This window comes from Dermacentor albipictus, chromosome 9, assembly GCF_038994185.2.
Source record: "Dermacentor albipictus isolate Rhodes 1998 colony chromosome 9, USDA_Dalb.pri_finalv2, whole genome shotgun sequence".
NCBI lineage: Eukaryota > Metazoa > Arthropoda > Arachnida > Ixodida > Ixodidae > Dermacentor > Dermacentor albipictus.
Window position 1 is genome coordinate 87,385,194 of NC_091829.1, and position 22,616 is coordinate 87,407,809.

The window sequence follows — 22,616 nt, forward strand, 5'->3', positions numbered from 1 at the left end:
GCCGCAGCCGCCGGAGTAGAACGCCACCTCTCCCCCACCCCAGTACTCGCATCGCCCCGGTGCGTCGCGTGAGACGGAAGACGGTGCGCTTCCTCCCCACTTTTCTCCCTTGCCCGAGCGAGATTGAGTCGCGACCGTCGCTTCGCCGCAGCCGCCGGAGTAGAACGCCACCTCCCCCCCACCCCAGTACTCGCATCGCCCCGGTGCGTCGCGTGAGACGGAAGACGGTGCGCTTCCTCCCCACTTTTCTCCCTTGCCCGAGCGAGATTGAGCCGCGACCGTCGCTTCGCCGCACGCCGCAGCCGCCGGAGTAGAACGCCACCTCCCCCCCACCCCAGTACTCGCATCGCCCCGGTGCGTCGCGTGAGACGGAAGACGGTGCGCTTCCTCCCCACTTTTCTCCCTTGCCCGAGCGAGATTGAGCCGCGACCGTCGCTTCGCCGCACGCCGCAGCCGCCGGAGTAGAACGCCACCTCTCCCCCACCCCAGTACTCGCATCGCCCCGGTGCGTCGCGTGAGACGGAAGACGGTGCGCTTCCTCCCCACTTTTCTCCCTTGCCCGAGCGAGATTGAGTCGCGACCGTCGCTTCGCCGCACGCCGCAGCCGCCGGAGTAGAACGCCACCTCCCCCCCACCCCAGTACTCGCATCGCCCCGGTGCGTCGCGTGAGACGGAAGACGGTGCGCTTCCTCCCCACTTTTCTCCCTTGCCCGAGCGAGATTGAGCCGCGACCGTCGCTTCGCCGCACGCCGCAGCCGCCGGAGTAGAACGCCACCTCCCCCCCACCCCAGTACTCGCATCGCCCCGGTGCGTCGCGTGAGACGGAAGACGGTGCGCTTCCTCCCCACTTTTCTCCCTTGCCCGAGCGAGATTGAGCCGCGACCGTCGCTTCGCCGCACGCCGCAGCCGCCGGAGTAGAACGCCACCTCTCCCCCACCCCAGTACTCGCATCGCCCCGGTGCGTCGCGTGAGACGGAAGACGGTGCGCTTCCTCCCCACTTTTCTCCCTTGCCCGAGCGAGATTGAGTCGCGACCGTCGCTTCGCCGCACGCCGCAGCCGCCGGAGTAGAACGCCACCTCCCCCCCACCCCAGTACTCGCATCGCCCCGGTGCGTCGCGTGAGACGGAAGACGGTGCGCTTCCTCCCCACTTTTCTCCCTTGCCCGAGCGAGATTGAGCCGCGACCGTCGCTTCGCCGCACGCCGCAGCCGCCGGAGTAGAACGCCACCTCCCCCCCACCCCAGTACTCGCATCGCCCCGGTGCGTCGCGTGAGACGGAAGACGGTGCGCTTCCTCCCCACTTTTCTCCCTTGCCCGAGCGAGATTGAGCCGCGACCGTCGCTTCGCCGCACGCCGCAGCCGCCGGAGTAGAACGCCACCTCCCCCCCACCCCAGTACTCGCATCGCCCCGGTGCGTCGCGTGAGACGGAAGACGGTGCGCTTCCTCCCCACTTTTCTCCCTTGCCCGAGCGAGATTGAGCCGCGACCGTCGCTTCGCCGCACGCCGCAGCCGCCGGAGTAGAACGCCACCTCCCCCCCACCCCAGTACTCGCATCGCCCCGGTGCCTCGCGTTAGACGGAAGACGGTGCGCTTCCTCCCCACTTTTCTCCCTTGCCCGAGCGAGATTGAGCCGCGACCGTCGCCTCACCCGCGCACGCTTCCACTCGCACACACAGCACGCGGCGCGCGGCGACGGTGTTATCGTTCTTGGATTTTATGCAGGATATCGCGGCCACGGCAACGCCGTGGCAAAAATGCACCTGGAGTGTCCACATAATCATTGTCGCAATGAAAGTGATTCGCAGTGGAGAAGCAGCGCCAAAATATCGACTATAGCTTTCGTTGCACTTCCTCAATGGTTTGGCTATTGGCTTTACAAATGTCGTTCCAGGAAGCCGAGGCTTACTCAAGCGATGGGGTCGTTTTCGTCAGTGTAGAGCGGCATGTTTCCAAAGGTACATACCTACAGCTACCGAAGTTGGCGTCAGAGATGCTTATTAAAGAACAGCGCACACCTACGGGAACATACCCTGTGACCAAATTTTCCAATAAAGAGATTCATTGGACGCTATAGCACGGACCGAGTGGCACATATACTCAGTGCTTTAAGTCGGCGTCTAAGAGTTTCTTCGCACAGTGGTACCTACGCAGTGCCGCGTCTACAGTGACCCATATCGGCATGAAATAGGTTCGTCGAAGAACGGTACGTATGTTCACGTTGCCGCATGCTAAGCGGCCCAAGATGGTACGATGGTTGGTTTGGTACCCTGTTCCCTCCGCACAGCAGCCCAATTCGACCACAGACTACTCAGTGACCCAGGTAGGTGGGAGAACGGTTAGATACAAACATAAATAGATACAAACATAGATAGATAGTTGGCGTCCGGCAAGTGCGTGGAGTACCCTAACAATGCGAACGCATTAAAATATCATTGACCTCTCAACGACTCCTAGAGTACCTCTGGGAGTCGTTGTTGCGCAGTTTTAACTTGCCCCGACCTTGTTACTATTCCCTCTCCTTGTCCTTTCAGAACGGTTCCCACGTACGAAAAAGGAAAGTGGTACAATTTTACCAAATATGAACATCTCCAACAACCCGGAGTAGTTGGCAAATGAAGGGTCGGTTTAAAAATGGCGTCATTTCTATCACACCCACATAAAATATAATAACAAAAAGTGCGACCAAAAGCTATCGCCCAGCTGGGAAGCGCTTCTTAAAAAAGAACTATTGTGGCGTTAGCCGAGGGATAAAACGGGCAGGCCACAAAATAAATAAGTAGCTTGCATTTAAAACGAGAAGCAGCCCACATGTTGCTGCCATTGTGTTGCACTGCGTGACAAGAGGAGAGTGCAGCTACTGAGGTTCCATGGTCCTCTCTAAGTCGATCGTTCTGTCCATAGAGTTCCTCACTACATTACCTAGAGGGAAATCTGGCGCTGCTGCGCTGTGGTATGCATGGGAATGCCGGTATATTGTGGATTCAGATTGGCATTGTTCTCGTAGAGACAGGACGCCTTGAAGACGCGCTTGGCAAGTACCATTCCGTCTGTCACAATGATTTATTTTCTACTAAAACAGCACGTGAAAAGCTGTTTTAGCTTTATTATTACGCGAAAACATGTTTTGTTTGACTATGAGAACTTGTTATTATGTGTACGACTACATATTACGTAAAAAAGTATCAGTGGGCCGCTAAAGTTGGAGGACAGACGACAAGGTTCGCGCTCGCTTTGAAACAGTTGGTCGTCTGTTCTTGCTTTTCTTCGCTTGGTCATGCATTGTGGGTGAGTAAAGATGTAATATGCATGAATAGAAACATTTTATGAAGATTTTACTTGGAGAACACGTTATTTGCGTAGCCATATCCACGTTTTAGACGGAGCCTCTTACAACACCAGCCAATACGAGCCTCGCACACACATATACCGTCATTCCCATGACGGCACGGTGCCCCCTTACTACAGTGGCTATTCTAGCCACTGTACCCTTACGAAACTCCCATAGACGGTGGCGCCAGATTGCCCTCTAGGTGTTATAGTGAGAAACTCTATGGTTCTGTCCTGTCTGAGGCGAGATCTTGTTGTTGTTGTTGGTGGTGCTGTTCTTCTTCTTCTTGTCGCATGGTCTTGAGAAGAGGACGTTGTAGTTGTAGTTGTAGTTGTAGTTGCGGACACGCCGCAGCCAGTCGTTAAAGTCACTAGTCTTAGGGGGGAAATGTCTGCCCTTGCGGACAGAATAGGAAAACTGGAGGAAAGACAGGATAGGTTGGAAGCTCGGGTCGACAGGATCGAAGCCAGACTAGACAAGATTGAGGAGCGTCTTGACGCCTTCACCAATGACATGCGGGCTTTCCAAACACAGGTTATGGGCATGTTTCAACAGCTCAATGCTACGCTACAGGCTAGATTGCCTCCCGTAGTCGGCCAAGCGCCGATGTTAGTGAACCTAGTGCCTAATCATGGCCCCTCGCCAGCAAATTGAGGTTTGGCAGTGGAACTGCAGGGGCTTCCGTCGCAAGCGGGGGAACCTGCAATTGCACATACAAAATCTGGACAGTAAGCCTGACATTATAGCTTTGCAAGAGGCTAGTGGCTGGGTGAAATTACCGGGATTTAAGGCATTTACACCGCCAGAGATTGATGGAGGGGGTGTATCGAGCGTCTTCACGGCCGTGCTAGTCCATCGCAACGCCACGGCGATTCAGCATACCATAGATAGCAGCAGAGAGGACTACGTCCTGCTAGAGGTCCTGCCCAAAAGAAAGGACGATAAGAGTCTCTTTGTACTTAATGTATATTCTTCTCCTAAAGATAAAGGGCTGGGCTTGCCAGACCTCTTGATAAAGACGCAATGGCTAGCGGCTAGGGCTCAACTCATCGTGGTTGGAGATTTCAACGCGCCTCATCCGGAGTGGGGCTACATCCGAGCCACTCCAAAGGGAAATAGGTTTTGGCGGGTAGCTCAGGACCTACAATGGATAACCTTGAACAACCCGCTAGATCATACGAGGATAGGCAACAGCGTTAGCACAGACACCTCTCCGGACCTCACATTTGTTAAAGGTATTAGGGATGCAAAGTGGGTAAACACGGGACAGCCTCTGGGCAGTGATCACTATATCCTTTCCACGGTATTTAGTGCTGCTAAGCACAAAGACAGGGTAAAAGGAACTAGAGTGACGGATTGGGACAGATTTCGGAAAGTCAGGAAAGACACAGTGAGCGGGGAAATCGAGGACTAGGGAGCCTGGGTTGAGGCGCTCAAGCAGGACGTGAAGGGTACCACATAAGAGGTTCCGACGGTGGAGGAAGGTTTTACGGCGGACTCTAGACTGCTACACATGTGGGAAGCGCATGCGAGTCTCCTTCGGAGGTGGAAGAAACAAAAGCATAATGGGGTCCTCCGTAGGAAGGTGGCCAAGCTAGAACGAGAAATTGAAACCTACGCGTTGGACTTGCAGTGCAAACAATGGGGGCAGATTTGTGACAGGATGAATGGGCAATTCGGATGCAAAAAAAACATGGCAGTTGTTGAGGCACCTTTTAGATCCGGCGGCAACCAAATCGGCGCAGAAGGGTCAAATGGCCAGGTTTGTTCATCAGTATCAAGGCACGACTGGGGAGTTCATTCAAAAACTCCGAAGTCGTTACATAAACGGCGAGGCGGGCGGTTTCTTGCCGGATTACTCGGGAGAGGAAAACCTTGAATTAGATGCGGACTTTACGGTGGCGGAGGTGGAGTTTGCAATGGGGCAGCTTCGTACTACGTCGGCAGTGGGTCCGGACGGGGTTACTAATAAAATGCTGAGGAACCTGGATTTCAAGTCAGTGGGGGCGCTCACGGACTTGGTGAACAAATATTGGGCGGCCGGGGAGATCCCGGCAGAGTGGAAGCATGCTAGGATTACATTTATTCCTAAACCAGGGAAGAAGATCTCTATTGAGAATCTTCGACCCATCTCGCTGACGTCCTGCTTGGCCAAATTGATGGAGCATGTGGTCCTCAACAGGCTTCAGGGCTATGTGGAGGACAAGGAGTTGATACCTAAAACGATGATTGGCTTCAGGGTTAATTTATCAACGCAGGACGTCATGATACAGCTCAAGAAGGACGTGGTTGATCCTGGGTACGGCACGGGCACCAAGGCTATCTTGGGGCTCGACCTCACAAAGGCCTTTGACAATGTAACCCATGAGGCAATATTAAGGAACCTATCGGACATAGGACCGGGGGGTAGAACCTTCCGATACATCAGATCATTTCTGGAGGATAGGACTGCGGAGATTGTAGTCGGAGAATTTAAATCGGATCCTTTCCCGTTGGGGAGCAGGGGGACACCACAAGGGTCGGTTTTATCGCCGTTCTTGTTTAATCTCGCCTTGATCAAGATACCGCCCAGGCTGGCAATGATATCGGGACTTAAACATACATTTTATGCGGATGACATTACTCTATGGGTAACAAGGGGAAGCGACGCACAATTGGAGGAAACTTTACAACAGGCAGTGGATATTGTGGAGGAGCTAGCGGGGGAGGCAGGACTCTCGTGCTCTCAGCCCAAGTTCAAGCTTTTTGTGCTTAGGCATAAACCAAGAGGCATACATGCGAGGCACTATGTGCCGCCACCACCGCTGAAGGTGAAAGTAGGGGGTGCACCGATCGCTGAGGTCCACACGATCAGGATCCTGGGGCTGTATCTGCAGACCAACAGGAAGAATAGGGAGGCCTTGGAAAGGCTCAAAAATACTGTCAATGCTACCGTGAGACTTATTAGGAGAATCGCCAATCGTAAACAAGGCGTCAAGGAAAAGGACTTGTGTAAGCTGGTACAGGCGTTTGTGCTCAGTAGAATAGTGTATGCGACGCCTTATATGAAGATGGACGCGACGGAGAAAGGCAAGGTGGAGGCTATGATTAGACAGGCGTATAAGGCGGCGCTTGGGTTGCCTAACAATACTTCTACCGAAAGGCTGCTGGGATTAGGGGTGCACAACACCTTGGAAGAACTGCAGGAGGCACACTTGGCGATGCAACTCAGTAGACTTTCCAAAACGAAAGTAGGGAGGGATATATTGGAAGGGATCGGCATTGGAGTTGATCCTCCAGCTGGGGACATGAAAATTCAGGTGAAGCGAGAAATGCACAAGGGCTTGTACATAAAACCTTTACCTAAAAATATGCATCCTATACATCACGAGAACCGCAGGAAGGCAAGAGCCAGAGCTTTACATGCTAAGTACGGGAAGTACAACGGGGCAGTCTATGTAGATGTCGCGGAGTATAAGAACAAGGACGCATTTGCAGTTGCGGTGGTAGACGGGCGGGGACGCTTAGTCACCTCTGGATCAGTCAAAACCCGCTCCTCAGAAACTGCAGAGGAGGCGGCGATAGCGCTAGCTATAGGTAATACTGAAGCTGACCTGATTTTCAGCGACTCTAAAACAGCCATCCGAAATTTGGCGAGGGGCAGAATCTCTGTCACAGCGGCAGGATTACTAAATCGGGCCACGGGGCGAGAGACTACGGAGGTGGAAATTGTATGGGTACCGGCCCACTCTGGGAACCCTGGGAACGAGGCAGCTCACATAAATGCTCGAGGTTTCGTCAGCCGAGCAGGTGAGCCGGACGTTCCAGGGAGGTCCACGAGAGATGGGCTGGTGTCCTTTCACGACATTACAAACCATTACAAACTTGAGCGGAGAATTAACCCTCCACCGGACAAGCAATTGGTGAAGGCGCAGGAAAGCGTCTTGCGAAGATTGCAGACGAGATCGTTCTATAACCCATACGTGTTAAACAAAATCTACCCGGACGTTCAGCCGGAATGCAAATGGTGCCAGGAACTGGCCACCATTATACACCACATATTATGGAGCTGTAGCATAGCGCCGCCACCGGCGGATATTATGTGTGATCCTTCTCTCGAGCAGTGGGAGGCCGTGTTGGCCAGCTCAGACCCGGTCGTCCAGACCAGGGCCGTGGAGTGGGCCACCCAGGTCGCCGTCAGCCATGAGCTGATGGCCATCTAGCACGGAATCGTCCGCACATGCGTTCTGACGAAAATAAGGTTTTTCCATCCATCCATCCATGTCGGAGGTTAGCGCGTCGTCTGCTGTATGGTGGACGCGCAGCTGTTACCAGCAGCTACAGAACTGTTTGATGGTCACCATCTTTCAAGCGTTCACGAATATATTACTAACATGCCTACCTTGCGACGCCGCTACACGCTGAAAAGCATTATTAGGGTGCTGTCGTTTCTAGAACCACGACAAACTCGTTTGCGTTTACAATTGAAATAGCAGAGTCGTTCCACGAGTGCAGGCTTTGCATGGATGAAAAGCTCCAGAGAAGGCGGCTCACCTGAACCGAAGATTTTTTTTTCTTTTTGGTTTCGTCCCGGAGTGAGGAAAAAAATTGTAACCATCCGGTTCACTTCCGTTTCGCGCAAAAATAACATCTTCTTTTAACGGTTTTCGGCTGAGTCTTGGTGCAAATCCCTGCTGAGGGTTGAAACCACATTACGCTAATTTCTCTCCCACCTGACGCGGTGATGTTCGAGGCGGCTGTCAAGTAAAATATCTGCAGCGAATCTTTTTTAAAGATGCCGCTGGCCTCTCAATATGAAAGTAAAGAAAGTTTCAGCGAAACGTTTATTCGAGTTACCACAACAGTGACCTGAAGGCATCGCGGACAAGCCATATTGCTCAAGTAATTAACAAGATAAGGAAGACATAGTGTGGTTTCCATCTTTCGTTGTCCTCCTACTGCCGGGTATAATTGACCTTCTTGACAATGAATTTTCGCCGTTTTAAGAGGTAATCACCATCATCATAGAGTCCTAGGATTGCCAGAAGAAGAAGGGCATCGTAGTCAGGGTAAGCGCACGATGGAAAGCTTTACTGGCAATCGTTTATTGGAAATCTATAACTAAAAAGGGTACTACGTGCCGTGTGTACATCGAGAACAGTGAGTAAGTAGTGAAAAGGGCATGCGGTGGGACGCACCGCTAATGGCGCGTTAGATTTGCAACCAGCCCATCTTAGAAGATGGGTGCGTTTTGTTATCCGTTTTTTTTTTTTACAACAGGAAGGACTTCGCTTATAGATGGGGTACCCAACTTTGTTCAAAACGATCTGCTGCAGCAGGCAGCAAGGCTGCCTTGTCCGGAGTTGAGGTTTCAACCTCTCGCCTCGCAAAAATTTTTGAGGTTATATGAACTGTCACTAAGATTTCTTTTTCGATCAATCCTTATTTGTCACCGGTGTATTTGTTTTTTTAGTGGTCTCCTTTCCGTAGGCCACACAGGGTTCTTGATCACACGACACAGGACCCGCTAAGTGGTCGACACTTCTTCAAGTGCGGATCATTAACCTACTCTGAGAAAACCTTCTTTCTTTCTTTTAGACTGACCTGCATTTTGTGCTCATTTTGCAGCCATTTTATTTAATCTAACGCCTCTGGACGTCGACCTCAGAAGCGTTTGCAGCGTCATGATCTAAATACTGTTGAATGAGAAGTTGGCATGCAACGTGTCTTATCTGCTTGAGTATTGTTTGCCAGTTCAATTTTCATTTCAGAGGTTTTCTTGAATATGCTTATGGCCAACGCTGCATACACAGCACACATACTTGAGAAATGGCACCAACCCAGACAAGCTACGATTGCGAAGACTTACACCCGATGTACACATTGCCAGGAGTCATGCAGAGCAGACTTGGAACACCTCATTTGGAGCTGTGCAGCTTTTTCACAAGGGAGATCCAACATTCAGCATCTACTACACGGAGACATTAGAACACTAGGAATTGCAATACAAACTAACCCTGAAACACAGAAAGCCATTGCGACATATGGCAGACAAAGTGGCCTGTTTCAAGTAGTGTAGAAGGGGTCGATCAGCCCATGTGAGAGCGGCGGAACTGAACATGCACCTGAGCCTGCATAAAGCCTAAGATCCCAGACTGAGATGAAGAAGTGTTTCAGCCAACAGTCTGGGTACCCACATTCCCTTCCCTCCTAATCCACATCAGCGGCCTAGAGCCGTCCCCTTCCTTAAAATAAAGGCTTTATTCATTCATTACGTACCGTGGTGGTTCAGTCGTTATGGCATTTCACTACTCGGTACGAGGCCCCGGGTTCGACTCCTAGCTGCGCGGGGCTACACTGTCATTGGGGGACAGAATGCGAAAATTCTCCTGTATACTCAGATTCGATATGCACGTTAACGAATCCCAGGTGGCCCGAAATAAATCCGGAGAGCTCCACTATGACGTCTCGTGGTCCATGTGTTGCCATGTGAAGCGTAAAGCCTCATAATTTGAAATCAGTTATGGTTACTCATTGGATCGTTGTGCTTCGTAACCGAGGTTCTTCACGCGCGTTGTTTTTATTTCTTCAGTTTATTTGTGTCTTTATATGCTTTCCTTCAGTCCTAGCCCCCTCCTTGGCCACCTTATTCGTGGCCAATTCCTGATCCATTTCATCCGGGGCAAACTGCCTAATAGAGTGAACTAACCGGCAGATGGTGATTTTCTTTCTCGTTTAAATGATTTCCGCCTTAGAGGCTCGGAGCATCTGCATACCGAGCGGACGTAGGGCATCATTCTACGTGACAATATCAGTACATAACGAGAAATACATCAAAAATAGAGCAAGAACAATAACTTACAAAAGTAGGAGATTTTATCGGTAAGGTAGACAAAAAAGAAGCAGAAAATGTTTCGAAAGATTAGGCAATATGGATAGTTCCGAATTACACGAGAAATACGCGGTCTTTACACTGTGTCAGTGCATTCTAAATTTACTGGGAATGTTAGATAAATCCCATTATACATTGTTTTTGTTTTTTTAAGTAGGTCGAGATTGACTCGTCCGGTCTCGAACTCATGATAATTGCGAAAATGGAGATTCGAACACAACGTAGATACTTCAATAAATCAAAACAGGTCAACTTTACCAGCGATTGCAGCCATCTCATAAGTTTATTGCTCCAATCATTGGAATGGATGCTTGTTAGACCAAAGAAGAAAGTTCACCGATGATTGCTATGCTACCTAATGCCAAATTTGAGCGCAGCTCTATAAGTGTTTTCATTTCGCGATATATTGGCTTGCGCCGCGCACAACCTGTCTCGTGCGGCACACCGCAACCGGAGCGAAGTGTGGCGTGACTGTCCCGCTAATCGGGAGATCGCCAGAGGCAGCGCTCGGGTGACGCGTGGGCGCGGTTCACCGCAGCCGCCGCAGACAGACCTCCGCTCATGCAGCGCTTTCTTTCCATACGTGGTATCGGTGGCGTCATCGGCGAACAGACGACGCGCGCTACCCTGGTGCCGCCTAGTAGCCATTGTCGCCTTAGAGCACGTCTTGCGCGGCACTACGCTTTTCTTCTCACACTTTCGCCATACCCTCCTCCTCCGCCTTCCTCCTCGCGCTCTCTTGGCTATCGCCGTCTTTCATCCCCCGCTGCGCTACGCGTTCGCTCTTTCATCCTTCGCTGAGCTCGTTCGTTCGGTTACGAGGGACGCCAACGCTCGCCGCAGGAACGGGTGCCTAATGCCCCAACCACTGGCACGCGTCGGCAAGCTTCGGCGCGCGCCGCCAAGCGAACGCTTCGCTTCGCGTTGGTCGGAGAAAGAGGACACGCAACAACTGGAGCGACGATCCGACGTGCGCCGAAGCTCGCTCCTCGGCTGCGGCGCACTGTTGCTGGACTATTCCGTCTTCATCCGTCAAAGTCCGGCCTAAAACAGCCTGCTATAAACTAAGGTTGAAACAATAAGTTATTGATCTGTATGTGCTTTTAGATATAAGAAACACATTTCAATAATGAGTATACGCCTGCCCCAACAGTTTGCTTTTATTTTTGAAGTAACAATAGTGCGCAAAATATCTACAGCGCTCGCGCGTCGTCTGTCTGCAAAATCGCTTTGCAAACACCTGCACGACGATGCCATATATCAAAAACTGTTGCACCATTTCATTTTTTGGTAGCTTATTGTACAGGCAACTATGTAAGGATTAGGCGTGCAAAGTATAACTGAAAAAATCTGTGTTGGAAATATTGCCACGTAGTAGCGACGGTAAGTAAATTGTGCCGACTCAATCGCAACGAAAGCAGCGAGCCGTGTGAGTAAGATATGAGAATGTGAGTAAGATATGGGGCTCGCAATTTCGGGTATCCATACACACATGCGAATGTGCACTTGACTAAACTGGTGGGACAGACATTAAACGCGTGAAACAGATGCACCTGCACCTGGAGTAAGGCAGTAGATGCGGTACGAACGTGAACGTCACGTGTCTCGGTCAAGGAAAGAAGGATTACGGCAGGCCGTTAACCGCTCATGAGCCGAATGAGATAGAAACTTTGATAAGCTTTCAATCGCAACAACAATGCACTGAGAAGAGCCCCCCAAGTGTTCCGGGGTACGTTCGCACTGGGCTCACTGGGGCCTCGATCCACTACATTGAATTAAACCTGTTGATTTTCACACAAGGTGGAGCACACACAGGAGGGAGTATTGGATGACAGGTGGAAACGCGAATGTTCGATTCTGAGTTTTGGGCAGAAGTGCCCCGTGCATTGAAACGACTCAGGCTAAACTATTAAAATATTACAACAAAAATTGAGCACGTTAGCCAACTTTTAGTGAAAACTTTTTTATGCGGGATGGCGATGACCATGCGAAGTTACAACATTGTGCGAAAGCATGGCAAGTCAAAATAATTCGAAATATTTGAACGAGGTGAGATATCCTGCAATAAGGCGCAAACATCAGCCATCACTTAAAATGAACAGCAGGCTGCCTACCGGTGAGGTATAATATAATCCTTTTCTTTCTGCAGATATAGCATCATCATCAGCAGCATCTGCGCATTTGGGTCCACTGCAGGACCAAGGCTTCTCGCCAATGATCTGCTATTACCACTGTTTTTGTCGACGCCATCTTGTCACGCCACTTAGTTCATTGCCGTTCCCGACTACTTTCCTTACCCGCCGTGGTAGCGTAATTGTTATGGGGTTGGGCTGTTCGGGGGCACGATCTCAGCTGCAGTGGCTGATTAAACCAGAAGGCAAAAAAAAAAGCTCGAGTACTTTGATTTTGTTCTACGATAAAGCAACACCGGTGGTCAAGAGTAATTCCGGAGTCCCGCACTATGGCGTGCCTCATAGATATATCGTATCTTTTTGCACCTATGGCCTCGTAATTTAATTTTTTACGCTTTTATTCCTTTGGCACCCGTCCTGTAACTCTAGTACACCACCGGTCACCTGCCCTGCGCTTTACATGTTCTGCAAAACTCAACTTCTTAATGTCAGCTAGAGTGCCTGCTACGGAGCCTCGCTTGCCCTATAATGCACACTGTTGTCTTCGTGTCCCTGTCGCTACTGTTATGTATTTCAACGTCTGTCTATGTGTCGCAGGCTTCCAATAAGGGGTTCCGTAGGAATAAAGCACTTCGTCCAGCAGATTATAATGTGTGCTCAAGCAACCGCAAAAATACGCAGCCACAAACACTCGGCATACTACGCGCGTTTTCGACAACTGCGCAGGTATAGACTCCCGATCACGAAGTGTCATGGCCACAGGGAACCTGCTTCCGGCGGAGCTGTTGCAACCGCAGCTCGGACTGTATCCCTCGCAGCCGCGTTGCGACCAGCAACCTGTAGCGCTGGCACAGCCACAAGAACAACCGACAGCGCCGCCTGACGGGCAAGTTCAGCTGTGGCTCGACCCCCAGCTGCAGCCGCTTCAGCAGCCTCAGGTTGTCGAACAGCCGTACCTGCAGCAACGGCCGTTCCGGCTGCCAGCGAAGCCGGCCGAGCAGGCGTTCGCTCCCGATAGCGATCACAGCTGGACGGTCGCCGGTGCGGCCGCCTTCAACATCTTCTGCTGCTCGCTGCTGCGGCGGGGCATGCCGGTCATGTTCCACGCGGTGGGAGAGACGTTCTCCACCACGGCCAAGGGCTCGGTCGCCTGGACGAACGCGTTCATCTACAGCCTGGCATACACGCTGTGTAAGCACCGCGTTCCCATTAGCTTCCGCGCATTCTTCATCGTGTCGGGTGGCTTGGAGTTCAGCCGGGCAGTACACGTATGCCTGGCACACTACAGCTGCAAGCGGGCGTTCAATGTTGCATCCTCGCAAACATGCGCACAGGCGCAGTATACCCCGGCACTCAGCGTCTCCGGAGCCATGCGCAATGAGATATATGTACGAGAAACAGCAGAGGCTTAGGAACGCGTGAGCGTTCGCAAGTGCCGCCGCAATTGTTGATGCGCTGAACATGTTTGGTCATTTTACAAAAGCGGCAGACGGTGATCGTACCAAGTGCCGTGAGGTTATGCGGGCTTTCCTAAGGTTGGCACTTGACATGCAAGGTGGGTGTTAGTCGACGATGCAGCTGGCTCACCGCAATGTCCCTGGATACGCTGGCTTTCTCTGCTTCTTATTGCGATAGCAACTATATGGACACTGCATGCCCACTTCTGCCGTCGCCGTCGCCTTTGAGGTTCTGTATGAGTGAAAGCTTCTGAGGGTGAGCCGTCGAACGCGGTTCACTCTACAAGTTAGGTTGAGCAGAAGTTAGGTAATACAAATTAATACAATGCAGGAAGCTTTAGCTCGGGCCCAACTCCGACGCGGCCTATTCAAATACATGTAAAAACGCAAAAACGTTTTTCTGAGATAACCCCTGGACCGATTTTAATGAAATTTGTTGCATTTGAGAGAGAAAGTTAAATTCTAGTGACTGTTGGAAGCGGAATTTTGATTTAGGGCTTGAATTTTGTTAAAAGGATTTTCAAAAATTCAAATGTTTGAAAAAAATAGAAGAACGAAGTTTACAAGCTAATAGCTCTGCATCAAGAATAGATATCGCGATTCTGTAAACGGCATCCATTAGACCATTCAAAGCGGACAAATTTGGTATGTCAGTTTACCTCTTACGTGAATTTGTTACGTTGTTTACAAAGGTTCTGCAAAAGTTGTAATTACACATCACTCCATTTTTTGAGCTTCATGTGTAACATATCAATTTTGTCCGCTTTAGATGGGCTATCAGGTACAATTCACAGAATTGCGATATCATTTTTTCTTGCTGAGTTACAGGATTGTAAACTTGATAGTTTCGTTTTCTGAAAATTTGCGTTTTTCGCCAAATTTTTATAAAAATTTGACGACCTAAATCGAAAATTCGAAACCAACAGTCACTAGATTTTAAGCTTTTCTTTTAAATGCAGCAAACCCCGTCAAATTTGGTGCAGTGGTTGCCGAGAAAAACGAATTCTCCTTTTACATGTATTTAGATAGGAGCACCCGAGCTAAAGCTTCCTCTTAAGCACGAAATGCTTCTACGTTCTGGCATTAGCGGCCGCGTACTTTGTAACTTTCCGTATTACGCGATGCCAGAGCTCCTGTACTCAGCAGTTAAGACATTATGACACAGAATCCCCTGGTTCACTCACGATGGCCCCGATTTCGATGGGACCATAATTCGAGAAATTTAGAAGTAGTCCATGTGCTATCCCGATAGTGTCGTCTTATTAGTATCATCGGTATCGCGTCGGAGCCTGCTGCTCACAACAGATATCTGAGCTCCGCTATCAATCAGTGCATTCACATGAGCACCATCAAAATCGATATAAATGAGGTTCCGCTTTATAGGGAGCGAAAAATAAGAGGATCTCGGAACGAATACATCGACGCTGCAATGCGGCCGAGTTTGACAACTTCCGGGACAGCATCATCATCATCATCATCATCATCATCATCATCAGCCTGGTTACGCCCACTGCAGGGCAAAGGCCTCTCCCATATTTCTCCAACAACCCCGGTCATGTACTAATAGTGGCCATGCCGTCCCTGCACACTTCTTAATCTCATCCGCCCACCTAACTTTCTGCCGCCCCCTGCTACGCTTCCCTTCCCTTGGGATCCAGTCCGTAACCCTTAATGACCATCGGTTATCTTCCCTCCTCATTACATGTCCTGCCCATGCCCATTTTTTTTCTTGATTTCAACTAAGATGTCATTAACTCGCGTTTGTTCCCTCACCCAATCTGCTCTTTTCTTATCCCCTAACGTTAAACCTATCATTCTTCTTTCCATAGCTCGTTGTGTTGTCCTTAATTTGAGTAGTACCCTTTTCGTAAGCCTCCAGGTTTCTGCCCCGTAAGTGAGTACTGGTAAGACACAGCTATTATATACTTTTCTCTTGAGGGATAATGGCAACCTGCTGTTCATGATTTGGGAATGCCTGCCAAACGCACCCCAGCCCATTCTTATTCTTCTGATTATTTCCGTCTCATGATCCGGATCCGCCGTCAATACCTGTCCTAAGTAGATGTATTCCCTTACGACTTCCAGTGTCTCGCTGCCTATTGTAAATTGCTGTTGTCTCCCGAGACTGTTAAGCATTACTTTAGTTTTCTGCAGATTAATTTTTAGACCCACTCGTCTGCTTTGCCTCTCCAGGTCAGTGAGCATGCATTGCAATTGGTCCCCTTAGTTACTAAACAAGGCAATATCATCAGCGAATCGCAAGTTACTAAGGTATTCTCCATCAACTTTTATCCCCAATTCTTCCCAATCCAGGTCTCTGAATACCTCCTGTAAACACGCTGTGAATAGCATTGGAGATGTCGTATCTCCCTGCCTGACGCCTTTCTTTATTGGGATTTTGTTGCTTGCTTTATGGAGGACTACGGTGGCTGTGGAGCCGCTATAGATATCTTCCAATATTTTTACATATGGCTCATCTACACCCTGATTCCGTAATGCCTCCATGACTGCTGAGGTTTCGACTGAATCAAACGCCTTCTCGTAATCAATGAAAGCTATATATAAGGGTTGGTTATATTCTGCACATTTCTCTATCACTTGATTGATAGTGTGTATATGGTCTATTGTTGAGTAGCCTTTACGGAATCCTGCCTGGTCCTTTGCTTGACAGAAGTCTAAGGTGTTCCTGATTCTATTTGCAATTACCTTAGTAAATACTTTGTAGGCAACGGACAGTAAGCTGATCGGTCTATAATTTTTCAAGTCTTTGGCGTCCCCTTTCTTATGGATTAGGATTATGTTAGCGTTCTTCCAAGATTCCGGTACGCTCGAGGTCATGAGGCATTGCGTATACAGGGTGGCCAGCTTCTCTAGAACAATCTGTCCACCATCCTTCAACAAATCTGCTGTTACCTGATCCTCCCCAGCTGCCTTCCCCCTTTGCATATCTCCTAAGGCTTTCTTTACTTCTTCCGGCGTTACCTTCGGGATTTCGAATTCCTCTAGACTATTTTCTCTTCCATTATCGTCGTGGGTGCCACTGGTACTGTATAAATCTCTATAGAACTCCTCAGCCACTTCAACTATCTTATCCATATTAGTAACGATATTGCCGGCTTTGTCTCTTAACGCATACATCTGATTCTTGCCAATTCCTAGTTTCTTCTTCACTGTTTTTAGGCTTCCTCCGTTCCTGAGAGCATGTTCAATTCTATCCATATTATACTTCCTTATGTCAGCTGTCTTACGCTTGTTGATTAACTTCGAAAGTTCTGCCAGTTCTATTCTAGCTGTAGGGTTAGATGCTTTCATACATTGGCGTTTCTTGATCAGATCTTTCGTCTCCTGCGATAGTTTGCTGGTATCCTGCCTAACGGAGTTACCACCGACTTCCATTGCACACTCCTTAATGATGTCCACAAGATTGTCGTTCATTGCTTCAACACTAAGGTCCTCTTCCTGAGTTAAAGCCGAATACCTGTTCTGTAGCTTGATCTGGAATTCCTCTATTTTCCCTCTTACTGCTAACTCATTGATCGGCTTCTTATGTACCAGTTTCTTCCGTTCCCTCCTCAGGTCTAGGCTAATTCGAGTTCTTACCATCCTGTGGTCACTGCAGCGCACCTTGCCGAGCACGTCCACATCTTTTATGATGCCAGGGTTAGCGCAGAGTATGAAGTCTATTTCATTTCTAGTCTCGCCGTTCGGGCTCCTCCACGTCCACTTTCGGCTATCCCGCTTGCGGAAGAAGGTATTCATTATCCTCATATTATTCTGTTCCGCAAACTCTACTAATAACTCTCCCCTGCTATTCCTAGTGCCTATGCCATATTCCCCCACTGCCTTGTCTCCAGCCTGCTTCTTGCCTACCTTGGCATTAAAGTCACCCATTAGTATAGTGTATTTAGTTTTCACTCTACCCAGTGCCGATTCCACGTCTTCATAGAAGCTTTCGACTTCCTGGTCATCATGACTTGATGTAGGGGCGTAGACCTGTACAATCTTCATTTTGTACCTCTTATTAAGTTTCACAACAAGACCTGCCACCCTCTCGTTAATGCTATAGAATTCCTGTATGTTACCAGCTATATTCTTATTAACCAGGAATCCGACTCCTAGTTCTCTTCTCTCCGCTAAGCCCCGGTAGCAAAGGACGTGCCCGCTCTTTAGCACTGTATATGCTTCTTTTGGCCTCCTAACTTCACTGAGCCCTATTATATCCCATTTACTGCCCTCTAATTCCTCGAATAGCACTGCTAGACTCGCCTCACTAGATAACGTTCTAGCATTAAACGTTGCCAGGTTCATATTCCAATGGCGGCCTGTCCGGAGCCAGTGATTCTTAGCACCCTCTGCAGCGTCGCAGGTCTGACCGCCGCCGTGGTCAGTTGCTTCGCAGCTGCTGGGGACTGAGGGCCGGGGTTTGATTGTTGTGTTCATAGGAGGTTGTGGCCAAGTACTGCACCAGGGTGGCCAATCCTGCTCTGGTGAGGGAGTGCGTCACCGGTTCTGGTCACCGGGATCAGGCCACACTCCAGGCCTGTTTGCGCAATTTTATCAACACGCGGATTTTTTTTTTCCATTTTTTTTAAAATCCGGTGGAAAATTGCCGGCACCGGGATTCGAACCACGGACCTCTTGCACGCGAGGCGGGTGTTCTACCTCTACGCCACCGCTGCAGATCCTCGGGACAGCATAACCGGGTCGAAACAGCCGGAGACAGAGTCGAACCGCTTAATTTGACCATGCGCTCATCCCAGTCATTCACCTCCGCTCCTCGCAGCTCCGGTCACGATGGCGATGTGCAGCGTGATGCCGCTGCGGCTGTTGTCCGTCGCGGGCGCCTTGCTGATTGGCGTGGGCCAGATAGTCTGCTACGCCCTTGGCAGCCTCTCACTTCTCGTGCCCGCGATCGCCCTTTCATGCGGTACGTCTCACCATGGGTGTCTTATATTGAGGTAGGTTCTAATGCTCATAGAACACAGCGGGCAGGTCCAACGTACCTTGTTGGAATCTACATACATCGAAGCTTTGGTTAAAGCAAATGCACAAAGCGTGTTGAAACCTGTGCATTGCGATGTCAGCGCGAAGTCATGCCAAAGGTCCCTCGCCCAAACCACGTCTGCCCTGCGGCACCTTGTATTGAGTTACATCCTGCGTGGATCTCGTAACAAAAATAATGAACATGTCCAACTTACCTTGTTGGAATCTATATACAGCGAAGCTTCGTTTCAAGCAAATTCACAAAGCGTGTTGAAACCTGTGCATTGCAATGTCAGCGCGAAGTCATCCCAAAAGTCCCTCGCCCAAACCACGTCTGCCCTGGGGCACCTTGTATTGCGTGAATCTCGTAACAAAAATAATGAACAGGTCCGACGTACCTTCTTCGAATATGCATGCAGCGAAGCTTTGCCTGAATTGATATAAAGCGTGCTGAAACCTGTACGTTGTGATGTCAGCGCAAGATCATACCGAAGGTCCTCGCCTAAACCACATCATTCGCATTACAAGCTGTCCGAACGCAGTTCCTTCGCGCATGCGCAGGCGCCCTCGCATGTCGCATGTGCACTCGTGCAACATGATGTGACACACACGCGGCGATCATCTCAAAAAAGCTCATTGGCGTTGGCACGATAGAAGTGCACGTGCTAGAGGGTAAGAGCACAGGGCAGGGAGGGGGGGGGGGTGTATTCGCCAAGAGTCCGCTTAGTGGACAAGTCCATATCGTCTGCTGCTGCAGGGCTGATTGGCTGTAGTACTTGCCTCCTCCTGACGCGTACCCCAGCCTTGCCAATCAGCGCTTCAGCAGCAGACGATATGGACATGTCCATTAGGTGGAATCTTACAGAACGTCCCCCCAGCTGTGTGCTGCGTGACCGGGTTCAACACCATCCCTGGGCGTGAAATTCAATTTCAAAGCACGAGCTATCCAGCCAGACTTACAGCAGTAGCACTTAGCAGCCACGGTTAGGGAAACCTGGGAGGATTCGCAAAGTAGGCTTCACTTTAATAGCGGGCTTTGTAAATCTGCGCGCAAATAGTGAACCCCGCGTTCGAGACGTTTTGCAGCCTAACCTCTAATAACCGGAATTATTTCGCCTGAAATCAAAATTTTACTTTCAGTCAGAAATACTTCTGTTTGTGATTGCAAGAGCACCGAAAGTGAGTCTCATACCATTTCTTTTGAATTTTTAAATGAAGTTTGTGGGCTCTTTAAGTAACGTTGAGTGGGTTTTTAGAACGAAAGAATGCCTTTCTATTCGCACGACTTTGAGCTGTAAAAACTCTGACTCGGCAAGTGAACCGTTTCGATATTTCTGGCGGCCTGTAAAACAAGTATTGCAGAGGTGACGATTGCAATTTGTGCACCTGAATGGATGCAACGGCCTCACTCTCTTAGGTTCAAAACACCATGTGCAGAGTGTTATTTCCGAAGTCTAAAATGGCGACAGGTTACCGTGTTTTTGTCCAATGACTCACATGACGTCACAAGTATTTTTTTTTCGCTTAAGCATTCCGTTCGGACCTAAAGGAGCTAAGATATGGTATGTCGCGAAATCGCGACAATTGCGACAACAGGCTAAGAGGCTATAAACACGGCGAGTTTCTCCGGCTACCGCGGTTATGTTATCTCATAGTGCATAAGATTTGGCGAGAAAAACTGGATATCATTGAAAAAACATAACAGAAGAGGTAAACAGTGGAACGTTGCATAAAAATGATTAAAGTATTTGGTGGGTGCATTAAAGGACCGGGCTTTGCAACGTCCCCGAAAAAAAGAATTTTTTGATTGGGGTTTTAGCTGGGTGGCACGGATAGCATTACGATGCGCCGATTTCTCACATTTCGTGCGATGGACGAGACGTCTACATGCAGCGCTGTAGTCTTTAGTTAAAATTCCAGTGCGTGATTTCGCAGTACTCGCAGGAAATCCTGAGTTCTGCGAAAGAACTGCGGCGTTAGGATTTAATAGGCAATTTAATTATTGTCTCATGATCAAGCAGCCAGGCGCAAGATGTAACCATGGAAACAGCGTCGTCACGATGCCGAGCAGACGGCGCGACAAAGACCGCCTCGCGGAAGCTGTTGTAACCGTGAAAGTAACACCATGGGCACCGAGATTAAGCCACGCTTCCCACTCTCGCATGCCGTGGTGATGCCAGCAACAAGGTTGAGCAGGGGCCGAATCTTATAACGGTTCGGTTGGGGAACCGGTCCTTTGGCCTCACCTGATTGGCCAAAATTTTTATTACGTCACAGGTCGTCAGAGGCAGCGGGGCGGTATCGCATTTTTCGAATACGTCACGCATCTGTCAATCATCTTCAAAGCGAACCGGTCGTAGGAACCGGCGAAGGGGTAGTCCGCTTTGGGTTCCGTTGCTGTGGCTTGGCTTTGGCTTGTGACCCTGGCCGCGCGCGCCGGTCGCGCAACCCCGGAGACACGCGGGCGTCGCGCGCGCGTGCGTTGGTTGCTTCGGAGGCTATTACTTGCCTTCGTCGTCTGCTTGGCGTTCCTCTTTCGGTGTCGACCACGGCTGGAAGCGCGATACGCGTTCGAAGAAGTGACAGATAATGAGTTGCACCGCCCTTGCTGGCTTTTTAAGTAAACCTTTTGCAGGCTACGCTATCAAATGTAGGGGACTCAGGTGCAAGCGTACGAGAGGCCATTCCACGCAGAGGAAGGAATATTGCGCGCTGCGGTTCATCGCCACTGGCCTGCAGGTCCCAGAGGTCGGTCGGACGTGAAGCATTCATCGGAATGACCTAGATCTCTGCTGCCGACACCGTCCACAAAGTTGCTCTCGCAATTACTGTGTTGGCCGGTTGAAGGGCTAGGTCAGCTTTCCCGTGACCTCAGCTTTAAAGCCAATGCCAAGGAGATATTTGCATGGTGAGATCGAATTCTCAGTGCTATCGCCAGCGTGAATAGCTTGCAGATCGCCGTTCAGCAGTCAGAAGGGTTCAACCTAGGCTGGTTCAGCACTTCCATCGTTCGGCTGATAAAACTATACAGTCAGGACAGGAAGATATTGTGGAGATCTCTTATTTGGCTGCCTTTTTTTCTCTGGTTCGGGAGTGCCGCACTTTGTTACTCAATTTTACGGCACAGCACGCACCGTCAGCACCACACTATTCGATTTGACTTCGCGCAGGCAATGCAGGGCCCGTGTATCGTAATGTTCGATTTCAAGTTCCATTGCTTTTATCACGCGACGCGCCGTGGGGCTTATCGCAGGGACAGCGGCAGCGCGGCGGCGAGCGAGTCATGTCCGAGCCGATGACGAAGGGCGAAAAAAGATGGAAAATTGATATAGTCGGCTAGTAAAGGTGTCCCTAAGAACCAGTTCACGGTTTTGTCGCACTCGCTACTTGAGAAGTGCCGGCAGTGCGTTCCTGTTGCGTGCATCCTGCGAGCTCCTGGTAGCAGACGACATAGCGCTGCGCTCTGCCAACTCATTTACGCTTGCGATACCGCCTGTCGGCTGAGAATAAAAAAGAATGACATTAATAAATTACTTTTGCATTGCGTAAACGCCCGGCACCACACGTTTATACTTCAGAACTTGGCGTATAATATTAAATTTATATTTTACATTTATTTAGCAAGCGGAAACATTCTGCAATTCCTCGATTAGCTCGTCATATAATGACGTACACTTCAGAGGTGGCACCCTCTCTTCTATTGGTCGCGTCCTCCCCTTCTTCCACCGCCGGCTTGGGAGTGGCACATGTAGTGACGTAAGCGGCGAAGCGAACGGTTCGTATTCCGAACCGTTATAAGATTCGGCCCCAGGATTCGCAACTATGGCGCGCCGACTTCCGCTAC

General features: G+C 49.9%; 1 protein-coding gene across 1 annotated transcript in view; it reads left to right on the forward strand.

Annotated features, from left to right (window-relative positions):
* The first annotated feature begins 3,264 nt into the window (after positions 1-3,264).
* LOC135908955 (uncharacterized) overlaps positions 3,265-22,616 on the forward strand; it is an 85,975-nt gene continuing 66,623 nt past the window's right edge. Inside the window, exons 1-3 of the mRNA XM_070525705.1 lie at positions 3,265-3,286; positions 13,059-13,523; positions 18,573-18,716. Of these exons, the coding sequence (XP_070381806.1) occupies positions 13,085-13,523; positions 18,573-18,716 (583 nt within the window). The 5' untranslated portion in view covers positions 3,265-3,286; positions 13,059-13,084. The remainder of the gene's footprint in view (positions 3,287-13,058; positions 13,524-18,572; positions 18,717-22,616) is intronic.